Here is a 13,255-nt window from a genome sequence, read left to right as displayed (position 1 = left end):
CCGCCTCACGCTCTTTTCTCACCTGTCCCCCCTCCGCCCCCCACCCCTGCAGCAGCGCCCGACCTGACGGCCTTCGGCGACCCGCGCCAGTTCCCCGCGCTGCCCTCCATCTCAGACCCTCGCATGCACTACCCCGGCGCCTTCACCTACTCCCCGACGCCCGTCACGTCGGGCATCGGCATCGGCATGTCGGCCATGAGCTCGGCCACGCGCTACCACACGTACCTGCCGCCGCCCTACCCCGGCTCGTCGCAGGCGCAGGGCGGCCCGTTCCAGGCCAGCTCGCCGTCCTACCACCTGTACTACGGCGCCTCGGCGGGCTCCTACCAGTTCTCCATGGTGGGCGGCGAGCGCTCGCCGCCGCGCATCCTGCCGCCCTGCACCAACGCGTCCACGGGCTCGGCGCTGCTCAACCCCAGCCTCCCGAACCAGAGCGACGTGGTGGAGGCCGAGGGCAGCCACAGCAACTCGCCCACCAACATGGCGCCCGCCGCGCGCCTCGAGGAGGCGGTGTGGCGGCCCTACTGAGGGCCCGGCCCCGGAGCCCCGGAGCCCCGGAGCCCCGGAGCCCCGGCGGCCGCCACGGCCTCGGACGGCGGGGACTGCGCGCTGGGGTCTCGCCCCGCCCCCGGCCCACCTGCGCCCCCCCCCGGGGCCCACCTGCGCCACCTGCGCCCCCCCCCCCGGGGCCCACCTGCGCCCCCTGCGCCCCCCCCCCGGGGCCCACGGCTCACCTTCTCCGAACCTGACCCAACCTGAGGCTGGCTGCCCGCTTCGCCAGCGCGGACGCGTCCTAAGGCAAAACAGGAAGATTCCCAGAGGGAAACTGTGAATGCTTCTGATTTAGCGATGCTGTGAATAAAAGAAAGATTTTATACCCTTGACTTCACTTTTTAACCAAGTTGTTTATTCCAAAGAGTGGAATTTGGGGTGGGATGGGGTGGGGTGGGGGCGGGGAAATGCAACTCCTCCTGTTTGGTATCTAATTTCATATTTTTTAATTTTCTTTTCCAGCACCTTATAAATTGCAAAATGCGTATTTGCATTTGGGGTGATATATACATATATACATATATATGTGTGTATATATATATATATATTTGAGCTTGCTTCCTTCTTGCTTTGACAATTGAAAGAAATATTCCTTTTTCTGTAAGTTTTATTTAACTTTTTCTTTTGGACTTTCGTGTGGTTGTTTTGTTGTTTTTCTTTTCTTTTTTTTTTTTTTTTCTTTTTTTTTTTGAGAAACAGCTACAGCTTTGGGTCATTTTCAACTACTGTATTCCCACAAGGAATCCCTAGATATTTATGTATCTTGATGTTTAGACACTTACTTATGTGTTGATACTTTTTTATTATTTAAATGTACTTATATTAAGAAGAAAAATATCAAGTACTACATTTTTTGGTTTTTTTTTGTTTTTTTGTAGTAGCCAAAGTTCAATGTATCACATTGAAGAAGGCTGGGGAAAAAAAGGGGGTGGGCAATGTGATGACTTGGTTATCTAAATATTGTTTACATTAAACTCCCTTTCATGTTAATCAAACGAGTTGGTAGCTAACGCAGCAATGTTTTTAATACGCTTTTTAGATACTGAGGGTCACTTGAAAGATCTGAAGTATGGAATTTTTTGCCAAGCTCAACCAAGGGTCTCCTATCTGACTCCCTCCCTTTAAACAGAGAAGGTCAAGTCTGGTTCCAAGGAGGTTCAGGAAGATGCCAATGATTGCACCTCTGGAGAGGATTTATTTTCTGCCTAGGGGTTTGCTCCCTCCACGGGCTCTTGATAATTTCAGACATGCTTTGTTACAAATGAATCCAAAGTAAGCTATGTGGAAGAGCAGAATCCACATGGAAACCAAATGAATGGATTTATGGGTTCCTTAACTGCCCCCTCCTGGAGTAGTAAGGAGATCGTCTGAATCCAGAGTTCAGATTTTTTAGCTCCAAGAAAATACTCCTATTTGATACAGTACCTGTTCATGGATGCAGAACAAAACTTGTGGCTGTCCCCCAAGGCTGGGAGTGGAAGAAACTAGACTGGGTGCCTTTGATGCCTGAAGGTCTCCAGCTGAATTTTCGTAGGGTGGGCCCAGAAGCAGACCCGAACAGAATAGTTTTCCTCTGTGTGCCTCATGGAGTCACCTGGGAAAGCACTGTCCCACCTGTGCCGGACCCCATCCCATGCTGCTCGTTCACCACCCATCTTTGCGTTGCTCTCACCAGGCTGAGACCCTACCTAATGGGGTATGTGCACTTTTATCCGTGCATCAGCATGACAGGAAAGATTCATGTCACTGCTGCCCATGGCTACAATTCAAAAGTATCCAATGTCACTGTAAATTTTATGGCACTATTTTTTTATTGGAGAATTTGGTCAGAATGCAGTTGTTGTACAACTCGTAAATACTAACTGCTGATTTTGACATATGCGTGCTCAAAATGATCTGGTTGTTATTTAATGTACCTCTTAAATTAGTTGAAATTATTTCAGGTCAACTCTGAAGAGTATTTGAAAGCAGGACTTCAGAACAGTGTTTGATTTTTATTTTATAAATTTAAGGATTCAAATTAGAAAGATCTTTGGCTGCAGGCAGCAAAACAGCTGGTCTTATTTAAAAACAACTTGTTTTTGAGTTTTCTTATATATATATATTGATTATTTGTTTTACACAGATGCAGTAGCACTTTGGTAAGAAAGAGTAAAGCAGTTTGTGTTGTCAGGTCATTCTTATCTAGAAAAGAGCTAAAACGAATCCTGGAGAAACTCCGTATATTCATTTCCATTTTAGACATGATTCTTTCTCCACGATTCAATTTGACGCTTTATTCTGTGTTACATTTTTGCAGCAAAATTACCCTTAAATGTCAGCAAATTTAAATTTTTTTTTTTATTTCTGAGAAGGACCTTTAGCCCCTTGACCCCAAATCGAACTTAAGTGTTCTTTTCAGCACATGTTGCCATATCTGACCTGACAAAATGTTGGGGGAAAATGAAGGAAAAAAATTTTCTATTTTTCAGTTCATTTCTGGTACCTGAAGATACTCCAACTCAAAACCAGCCTAATGCCCTAGAAGGGGATCAGATAATACTTCACAGTGAATCTCCACTCTCAATGGCATGTGTATGAGGAGGGCGTGTCACTTTGTTGTAGACCTACTGGTTTGGCCATTCAGTTTCATAAACCCTCACCAGCATAGGTAGTACTTAATAGTTCCAGAAAAAGCTAAAGCAAACGTTAGCTGTTTTGGAGATAGGCCTCACGTCACACTTAATGCTTACCACCACCACCACCACCACCACCCCCCAAAAAATTGCATTCATTGCCTTCAGGTAAATTAAGGTGGTCCTTTAATCAAGGAGACCCTTAAGCCAATAATGTAACTGGATGTATCTGGGAGCATTGGTCCAAGAGAAGAACGATTAAATAAGCCATTTCTACTGCTTGTTCATGCCTTTATTTATAATTTTAATATGGACATGTATTTTAATTCTTTTTGGTTTACTCACTATATTTCTTCTATAACTTATATTTCTTATATGACATATTTCTTTCCTTCTCTGGACCCCTAATATCTCCCTCTGTTTCTCTTCCCCTCCCTCCGCCAAATCTCTTCTCACTCCTCCATCCTCTCACTTTATATAAGGAGACAGCACACACACCCCTAAGTTCACACCAAATGTCCAGAAGCGAGGAGCTACAACTGTTGTCCAGAACAACAGTTCCCCTCCCTTTACATAAAGGAACATGGTGAGTCAGCCTTTCTCCTGCTCGTCGTGGGTTTCTTCCAGCAGAACAGAGACATTGCCAACCATTTTGGATCTGCTTGCTGTCCAAGTGCAGCAACAGAAGCCTTCCTGGACAAATTACAATCAGTGAGTTAATAGACAGCCTTTCTGCTGCCTCGCATTTCTGTGCAGATAAACAGAAATGCTCTGATTGGAAAGGAAATGAATGGTTTCACTCAAAAGTCCTGCAATTTAGGATTGCAGGCTTCTGTCCTGAAAGACCTGCTTCCTTTAGGACATTCCGTCCTGGTGATTTTTTGGTTTTGGTGGCTTTTGTTTTCTGGGAGTACAACATGTTTGGGGTCTTTTATACACGAAAAATCAGTTATAAATAATCACAGAAAACATTTTTTACATCTGAACAAACCTTTTTGTTTACCTGCAGTATACAATCGTTTGGGGTTTTTGTCTTGTTTGTTTGGAGTTTTTTCCTTCCCTTTAGCCAGATCAGTATTTATGAGGCTGATCATTTGGCAGTTTTTTTCCTTCCAGAAGAGTTGCATCAACAAAGTTAATTGTATTTATGTATGTAAATAGATTTTAAGCTTCATTATAAAATATTGTTAATACCTGTAATAACTTTTTTCAATTTTTTGTGTGTGTTTCTAAGGACTTTTTCTTATGTTTGCTAAATACTGTAGACAAAAAAAAATGCTTCTTTCTACTTTGTTTATTTTAGACTTAAAAATGAGCTACTTTTTATTCACTTTTGTAAAGAGCTAATAGCATGGTTCCAATTTTTTTTAAGTTCACTTTTTGTTCTAGGGGAAATGAATGTGCAAAAAAAAAAAAAACCTGTTGGTTATTTGTGCTATTCTGGATGTATAAAAATCAATGGAAAAATAAACTTCCAAATTGAAATGACAGTAAAACACATCTATTGAAAAAGTAACAATGAGAACTGCTGTCCTCCTTGGACAGGCCCCACCTAGTGTCTATTTGTGCAGCAGTTACTGGATCTGTTCACAAAGCATCCTGGAAATTTGTGTGTGCTTTCTTTCTCCCTGGTACTGACATATTGAATACTTCCCGAAAGGGAACTGTCAATCTAGAGGTTTAAACCAGATACGGTATAAGAGAACAGCCCCAGAAGCCCCTCTGCAAGGTGTTTCTAGACAGCACAGGAGAGCAGGCTCTCGGCCGTGTGTGGTCTCCTGCTCGGAGTCAGAGCGGCTCCCCCGCCCCTGCCGGGAGCTTTCCCCTTGCCCAGCCTGTGCAGGGCAGCTGGACTGCTGCTGCCCAGGAACCACTGGAGCCTTACTGTCTTTGTACCACAATTTCTTCTGTAAATCCAATATTATCACTAGTGAATGGCAAATAAACAGTTTGGCAAGTACATACACCATATCACACTGGTGGTGTCTTTTTCTGAGATGGAAGGGCTGGGCAGCCCAAGAAGCCACTGCGACACACAGGAGGACACCGTGAGAGCTCTTCATGGGCTTGCCAGGCTTCAGGCTGACCTTTGTGCCTTCTCCCCTGGTGCACCTGGCATCCCCTGGCTTCTGAGGCCAGCCTGGCCTTGGTAAAACCCAGCCCACCCCCTAGCCCCTGGTGCTGCCTCTTTGGGTATGGAGATCAGTGAAGCATGCTTTAATGTCTGTATAAAAAAATAATAATGATAGTTCAAAAGAACGACGCGGGATTTGCAAACACAGAGCAGAAAGGGTGTCTGTTCAGCAGGAGATTGGTCACCATCCCCAGTCTCCATTTCTTTAAATCGTAGGAGTCAGCCTTGAGTTGTAGTGGGGAGTTCTTTTCAAGTTCCTCCCTCACCACCCCCACTGTGCAAAGCATTATTTGTATTTCAGTCTCAAGACTGTGTGAACCAAGTTGCCTCCTGGCCAAGAGCCACCAGATAACCCTCCCTTCCCAGTTCTTGTCACTGCCTTCTCATGGTCTTCCATGGTGGGCAGGGTGGCCCCAAAGAAGGTCAGGAACCAGCGCATGTGGGATCAAAAGAAATGACTGACTGGAGAAGTAATGGTTAATGAGCAGAGGCAGGAAATGCGCGGGAGGATCAGGTTATACGTGTTCAGAAAGGGAGTCTAGTGGGGCTGCTGAGTGTCCCCTCAGGAGCCAGACTGCCTGGCTTTGAGTTCCAGTCCTGTCTCACGCTGGGAAACAAACCAGTGGCCTAGCTCTTCTCACCTAATAGAAAGAGACACTCATGCTATCAGTTTGGGGATCTAAACAACTTCATACATGTGAAACATGGAAAAAATTGTTGGCACGTAATACATGCTCAATAAATGGAAGTACACAGAACAATACTGCTCATTATTAAGAACGTAAACAGCATCCAATAAAAAGTTAAAATGCTCTCCACTTCTCCCAATCCATGCCTTGCTGTAACTGTTAACTGGCTCGCGTTTGCCATTCCAGACATTCTTCTATACCCATAATATACAGCACATATTTTATCTCATCCATGCAAAGAAGCAGCGTACAATATATATCATTGCACAGCTTTTGCACTTGATATACAATGTGTGTCCTTCAGCCCACTTAGATCTACTTCATTCTTTTTAGTGACTACACTGCATAAATCTGTATGGTTGGACTCATTAGTTTACCCTTTCCTTTCCTGACAGCTGAGGTGACCCCCCGTGTCTTGCTACCACAACAGTTCTCTGTATATATCTTATGACCTCATGCTTGAATTTTTGTCCATTTAAAAGGAACCGCTAGTTCAAAAACGATTTTGCATTTTGACGGATACCTCCAGAATGCTCTTTCAGAAGGTTTTAACGAATTAGATTTCCAGGGTCAGGGCCATGTGCTAGAAAGCAGAAAAAAGAAAGTTGCCAGATAAATGCTTGATTACCACTGTCTGTAGCAGGGTTTCAAACCAGACCTTAGTGCCAGAGAGATTTTGTACCTTCTGAAGTGCATTCCAGAGGAGGAGTGAATTGAAAATAACAACACACACGTAAGTGCTTACTACAAGCCGGGCTCTGGTTTAAGCGCTTCACATACACTAGCTTACTCAATTCTTATAGTGACCCCAAGAAGGTGGGGGGGGGATCACATTTTTATCCCCATTTTGCAGAGAAGGACTCTAAAGTATAGTGAGGTCAAGCAATCCACCCAAGTCCTGTAGCTGTTGGTGGAGAAGCCAGGATACGAGCCCCAGCAGCTTTGGTGCAGAACCCCTCACCCTTCATCACCTTCTAGACTGAAGCTCTGAGCAACATTGACATTCATCAATAACCAAGGACGTGAGTAAACCGTCATGGGTGGCCTTTGCCTTCAAAGAATGCCTACTTCTCACTAGTCTGAAGAGTGGAAGGGAGAAATGAGTGCATGAGAGTTTCCAGGAAAGGGGGAGCCCAAAGGGCTTCCAAAGAAATTGTTCACCCTTAGCTCAATGCTCAAGATCCTGGAGAGTTACAAGTGAAAAGTCTCGTCCCTCCAAGACTGAGTGTGTCAGACAGACCCTGGGAGGCCTGGGTGGAAGCCTCAGCCCTAGTCCTCCACTCCTTCTCAGTTCTGCCCTTCATCTATTTCTTTATTTTTAAGTAAGAAACTGTTTTTTAAAGTCCATCTTAGATTTACAGAGGAGTTGAGCAGATACCACTGAGAGTTTCCATCTCCCCCCGCCCATACCCTCTGACAGCCCCTCCACCAGCACACAATTTCCCCTATGACTAACATCTTAAACAGACTATGGTGCATTTGCACAATTAATGAGCCAATATTGATACCTTATTATTAACCAAAGTCCACAGTTTATTCTGATTTCCTTAGTTTTCACCTAATGTCCCTGTTTTCCTGTTTCAAGATACTGCATTACGTTTAGTTGTCATGTCTCCACAGGCTCCTCTTGGCCGTGACATTTTCTTAGACTTCTCCTGTTTATGAGGATTTTTAAAAATATTTTATTTATTTATTCATGAGAGACAGAGAGAGAGAGAGCACAAGCAGAGGGAGAAGCAGGCTTCCTGCGGGGAGCCCCATGAGGGACTCAATCCCAGGACCCCGGGATCATGACCTGAGCAGAGATGCTCAACCACGAAGCTATCCAGGTTCCCCTATGAGGATTTTTTTTAAATTTTTATTTATTTATGATAGTCACAGAGAGAGAGAGAGAGAGAGAGAGGCAGAGACACAGGCAGAGGGAGAAGCAGGCTCCATGCACCAGGAGCCCGACGTGGGATTCGATCCCGGGTCTCCAGGATCGCGCCCTGGGCCAAAGACAGGCGCTAAACTGCTGCGCCACCCAGGGATCCCCCCCATGAGGATTTTTAAAGAGTGCTACTCAGGTATCTTGTAGATCTCCCCTCTATGGGAATTTGCTGTTTTTTCTCATAATTAGACTGGGGTTATGGGTTTTGAGGAGGAAGATGATGGAGGTAACATGCTATTTTTATCATATTTTATCAAGGGTATGTACATTCAGCATGATTTATGACTATTGGCATTGGCCTTGATCAGTCAGTGAAGTTTTTGGGGTTCTCCTCTGTAGAGTTACCTCCAATCCCTGCCCCCCTTCCCATACTGTGCTCTTTGGAAGGAAGTCACTACACATAGGCCATGTTAAGAAACGAAGAATTATTCTCTCTCCCTTCAGGAGGCAGGAGTCCTTGCTGAAAGCAAGCAGCAGCCAGGTGGCTCTCTGTTCCAGAGAGGACAGGCACCTCCCCTCCTGCTCAGTGCATGAGCTCCTGGTCTCTGCCCCCTTCAGCCTAGACAATCCAACGGCTCAGATTTCTAGAAGCAGGTCCATGTTGCCTAGTCATTTTGGGTCCATTGTCTTTGTTCAAAGCCAAGTTTTCCTTCACCCTTTACCTTCAGATGATGCTGGTAAAGTCCTGACCAAAGTATCCAAATGTGGCTCAGGTTGCCAAAAAGATGCCACTATCTTTTTTTTTTAAGTAATTTATTTTTTTAAAGATTTTATTTATTTATTCATGAGAGACACAGAGAGAGGCAGAGACACAGGCAGAGGGAGAAGCAGGCTCCCTGCGAGGAACCCAATGCAGAACTGGATCCCAGGACCCTGGGATCACCCCCTGAGCAGAAGGCAGATGCTCAACCATTGAGCCACCCAGGTGCTCCTCATTTTTTTTTTTTTTATATTTGTGGATCATTGGCTGAGGTCTATCTTATGACCTTACAGAATAAGGTCGTGTACACTGTGGTTCCCGAATCTTTGTTCAAAACCAGCCCACTCTATATCCTCCCTTTAAGCGGCCTCTCAGAATCCTAGATCCCAGAATCCTAAGGGAGCTTTGAAGTAAGCCAATGCTCCCCTCTCTCTGGGGCATAAATACCCTTCCCTACCCCTTACAGTATCTCGGGGATAAGCCTTGCCTCCTTCCTGACATGTTCTAGAATTAAGTGCCCTGCTCATGTTTTCAAAGGGAGAGGAGATGGCATGGAATGTGTTTACTGCCCCAGAAGGAGGAGTATTCTTTGTGTGCCAAATTTTAATATTGGTAATTAAGTTTTGCATACCTCAAATTCTCCCTCGTTTCCATTTCATTGATGCTGTTGTAAAGATTAATTAATGTTTTGAAAGTGTTTTGAAGATGAAAAGTCTTACATGCATACAAAGTATGATTATTTGTTATTACAAATAGATGTACCAGGCCACTTTCTTCCCTCACTTCAGTGATTATGGGAGGGTTTCTGCAGACAATTCAAAGCTGCAGTATCTTTTTACAAAATGGTTGCCTTTAGTCAAAAATTTATTCTGTGGCAATGAACAGTCTTTCCCTTCTACTGGGGGAGGCAGACCCCAAACAAATCAACAATATCATATTGTGCATCAGATGGTATATTAATTTCCAAGGATTTCTGTAACAAAATATCACAACTGGATGGCTTGCAACAACCGAAATTTATTGTCTGACTATCCTGGAAGCCGTAAGTCCAAGATCAAGATGTTGGTGAGGTTTATTCTATCAAACAGATGCAGCCTTGGAACAAAGCACACAGTTCAATGAGTAAAGCAGGGCTAGACTTCAGCTCCCATGCACTTATTCAGCTGGGTGCTCCAGGTAGGAGATTATTGCAGAATAGGTAAGGAGTAGTTGGATTCCGAATCTATTTTCAAAGTACAGCCATCAGGCTATGCTGATGGATTAAAGTTGGTGTGTGGGTGAGAAAGGAATTGAGGATACCTTCAAGGTTTTACGTCTGAGAAACTAGAAGAATGAAGTGGGCAGTCCTGGAAGCAGAAATCTGGGGAGGAGTGAGTTTGTCTAGAGACCTCTGTCTCATAGTGGGTCAGGGGAAGAGAAGGATGCGCTACATACTCTTCAAGATTTCTTCCAACAATGGAGAATCCATCCAGGTGGAAATAGAAGCTATGGTAGCTAAAAACGACGGACCTCCCTTGCTTGTTAGGAATTCTAGTTGAGAACCCCATACATGGCTTAGTAAGAACACAGTATTCCATTTTCAATAAGTATCCTGTGATCTAGATCTGACTCTTTGCAAAACCAGGGAGAGGCCCTTGAACTCTCCTCACACCATGTTCCTATTCTTTACTTTGGTAGGGGTGGAATCTCCCCTTCATGTGGCCTTATTGCCCATGGGCAGGCAAACCCACAGCAAGACGTAACTGTTGGCTTCATCTTCTCCCTGCACCAATCAGCTGGCACCCAAGGATGGAGGGAGGATCTCACTAAGTCTGTGTGTACCTTCATTTTGGTTGCCAAACAGAATGGCCGGCATGTTAATACTTGCAAAAACAATAGGGTTCATATAGCTGAAATACTTGTATCTTCCTTTCATTAATGAATTTTAGAGAAACAAAACTTGCGAGTTGCCTACCCCAATATCTGTTTTCCTCAGTAAAGTTTCCCTTGGGCACATGACTGCCTAGAAGAAAGATCATAGCTCCCAGCCTCCCCTATAGCTTGGCATCACATGTGACAAATTTCTGGCCAATGATGCCTAAGTAGAGGCAGCTTCCAGATACCTAAGTAGAGGCAGCTTCCAAATTTACTTAGGGAAGAGTGAGTATGCATATGTTGCCCCTTCTTCTTCATCCCTTCCCCAGCCCTGCTGCCTAGAATGAAGAGGTGATAGTCATTGGAAGAAAGCTATACCCCAAGAGGTGGATGTCATTAGGAGCCTGGTCCAGTGTCCTCGTGGAGTCTCCACCCCACCTGAACTGCCTATGTCTGGATGCATCTACAAGAAAAAAAAAAAAAAAAAACCCAAAACTAAATATTCATCTCTCACTTATGCCACCTGTATGTCGGGTTTTCTGTCACCACAGACAAGCTTAATCTTAAGTGGCACTCACACATAAATGGTCACCTTGAGCAGGAGCACTGGCTGGAGGAAGAAGTGCTTTTTCTTCTCCCAAACTCTGATTCTTTCCAATTTATTAGGGGCCTTTCTGAGTGTTCAGGCATTGCAAAGTAATGAGGAAGTGAGAGGAGGTAGTGGGGTCACTCCAGAATCTATCAGGATGAATGGCCTCATGTGTCCACTGCTAGCACATCCCTAACTCTGCCCCAACATTTATAACAACCCAAAAATGCCTAGGTCAGTTTGTCAAAAACTACTTTGCCTGTGATCCATTTGCCCGATAGTCAAATTGCCTTAAATGTAATCCAGCTACAGAGTTTTCAGCTTCCTTTCATGTTCCATCCTCATCTGCCATCTTGTTTCTCTAACTGTTGAATATGGCTGAGGGCATTTCTGACTTTTTTTAAAAAGCCTTTTATAAGCAGTCATCAAATATGCAGTGTTTTACAGATAATGTTGGGTTTTATTTAAATTTGAGGATCCTGGGATCCCTGGGTGGCGCAGTGGTTTGGCGCCTGCCTTTGGCCCAGGGCGCGATCCTGGAGACCCGGGATCGAATCCCACGTCGGGCTCCTGGTGCATGGAGCCTGCTTCTCCCTCTGCCTGTGTCTCTGCCTCTCTCTCTCTCTCTGTGACTATCATAAATAAATAAATAAAAAAGGAGAATTAAAAAAAAAAAAATTTGAGGATCCTTTTTTTTCCTTTGTAAGTAAATGGGGGACTTTTTAGTCAGTTTTCTTAAAGATCGTTTTCTCAAATTTTAACCAATGCTGGTTTTTATTTTTTACTTAATTTTATTTAGTTATATTGCTTTGTATTTAGTTTAACATTAAGAGCTCCCAAACAGATGCAAAATCTTCAAAAATGTGAATTTGAAGAGAACTGGCCACTAGATAACCAGCCATTAAGCTGGTTTTCTTTTTTTCTTTTTTTTTTTAAAGAAGCTTTTTTTTTTTTAAGGTTTTATTTATTTAATCGAGAGAGAGACAGAGACAGAGGCAGAGGCAGAGACAGGCAGAGGGAGAAGCAGGCTACATGCAGGGAGCCTGACGTGGGACTCGATCCCAGGTCTCCAGGATCACACCCTGGGCTGTAGGCGGCACTAAACCGCTGAGCCACCCGGGCTGCCCAAGCTGGTTTTCTATAAATTGGTTTTGAGTGATATGATCTCCTCCTTACACATATGACATTTCCAGAATCTATGCTCTTTAAACCTAATTGAATGACTTGAAATTCCCAAGCCTCAACTTCCACATGTGAGGTACAAATAAAAATGTCCGTTTCCTCTAACAATTTTGAATAATAAATGTTTGGCAAAAAATAAAAAGGAAGACAATAGAAAATTTTGAAGAGAATGAATAGCAGCTACAAGTCTCCTACTTCACAGATTGGAGTATAAATTGGCATAACCACTCTGGAAAACAGTTTGACATTACCCTCAAAAAATGAATATATGCTTGCCCTTAATCCCAGTGTGTCCACCACTAGAAACATACTTGATAGGCTCTTCATACATACCAAAAGATGATCTCAAATGCTTACAGCAGCATAATTGTCATTTAACAAAAACTAGAAACAACCCAAATGTCCATAATAGAAGATGGATAAATAAGTTGTGTTATATTCTTACAATGGAATAATATTTTGAGATGAAAGTGAATGGACTACCATTGCATGTAGCAAAATAAATTATGGCGAGAAAAATCAGAAGAAAGTACAGGGTGTAATTCTACTTATGTGAAGTTCAAAAGCAAACAAAATATTTTAAGGGATGCATACAAGGTGTCATGAGAAAATGAGAGGAATGATTAACACAAAATTCAGGATACTTGGTTACATTTGGTGGGTGAAGGAGAAACAATTGGAGATTCTAGAATATTGTTACATTTTTTTCTTAGCTTAGGGGATGAATATATGCATATTTATTTAGTTATATACACAGAAATTGGTTTGAGTAGACTACTAATGAGATCAAAACTCAACTTTGGATCAGTGACTCTGATCTATGGTCCCCTGGAATCCCATGAATCAATCTGCCATGTAACAAATACATACCTGTGGTCATCATGGGAACCAGGTAAAAAATAAAGTGGCTACTGTTGGAACCACAGCTCAGATCCCACATCCCAGTGCCTATGATTCTTATATATCCAGAACATTTAGTCGGAGGAGGAAAAAATGCCAACATGCTAATA

The 13,255-nt window shown here is 43.6% G+C and overlaps 1 protein-coding gene across 6 annotated transcripts in view; it reads left to right on the top strand.

The window, feature by feature from the left end:
* Positions 1–5,138, top strand: part of RUNX1 (RUNX family transcription factor 1) — a 254,069-nt gene extending 248,931 nt beyond the window's left edge. For 5 of the 6 annotated variants that reach the window (XM_072806880.1, XM_072806881.1, XM_072806878.1 and 2 more), the window contains one exon: positions 53–5,138. In XM_072806880.1, the coding sequence (XP_072662981.1) occupies positions 53–528 (476 nt within the window). In that variant the 3' untranslated portion in view covers positions 529–5,138. The remainder of the gene's footprint in view (positions 1–52) is intronic. The other variant, XM_072806877.1, reaches the window with a different exon arrangement.
* Positions 5,139–13,255: the final 8,117 nt, after the last annotated feature.

The sequence above is a fragment of the Canis lupus genome, chromosome 30 (genome assembly GCF_048164855.1).
Source record: "Canis lupus baileyi chromosome 30, mCanLup2.hap1, whole genome shotgun sequence".
Lineage (NCBI taxonomy): Eukaryota > Metazoa > Chordata > Mammalia > Carnivora > Canidae > Canis > Canis lupus.
This window is presented reverse-complemented; position numbering and strand designations above follow the sequence as displayed.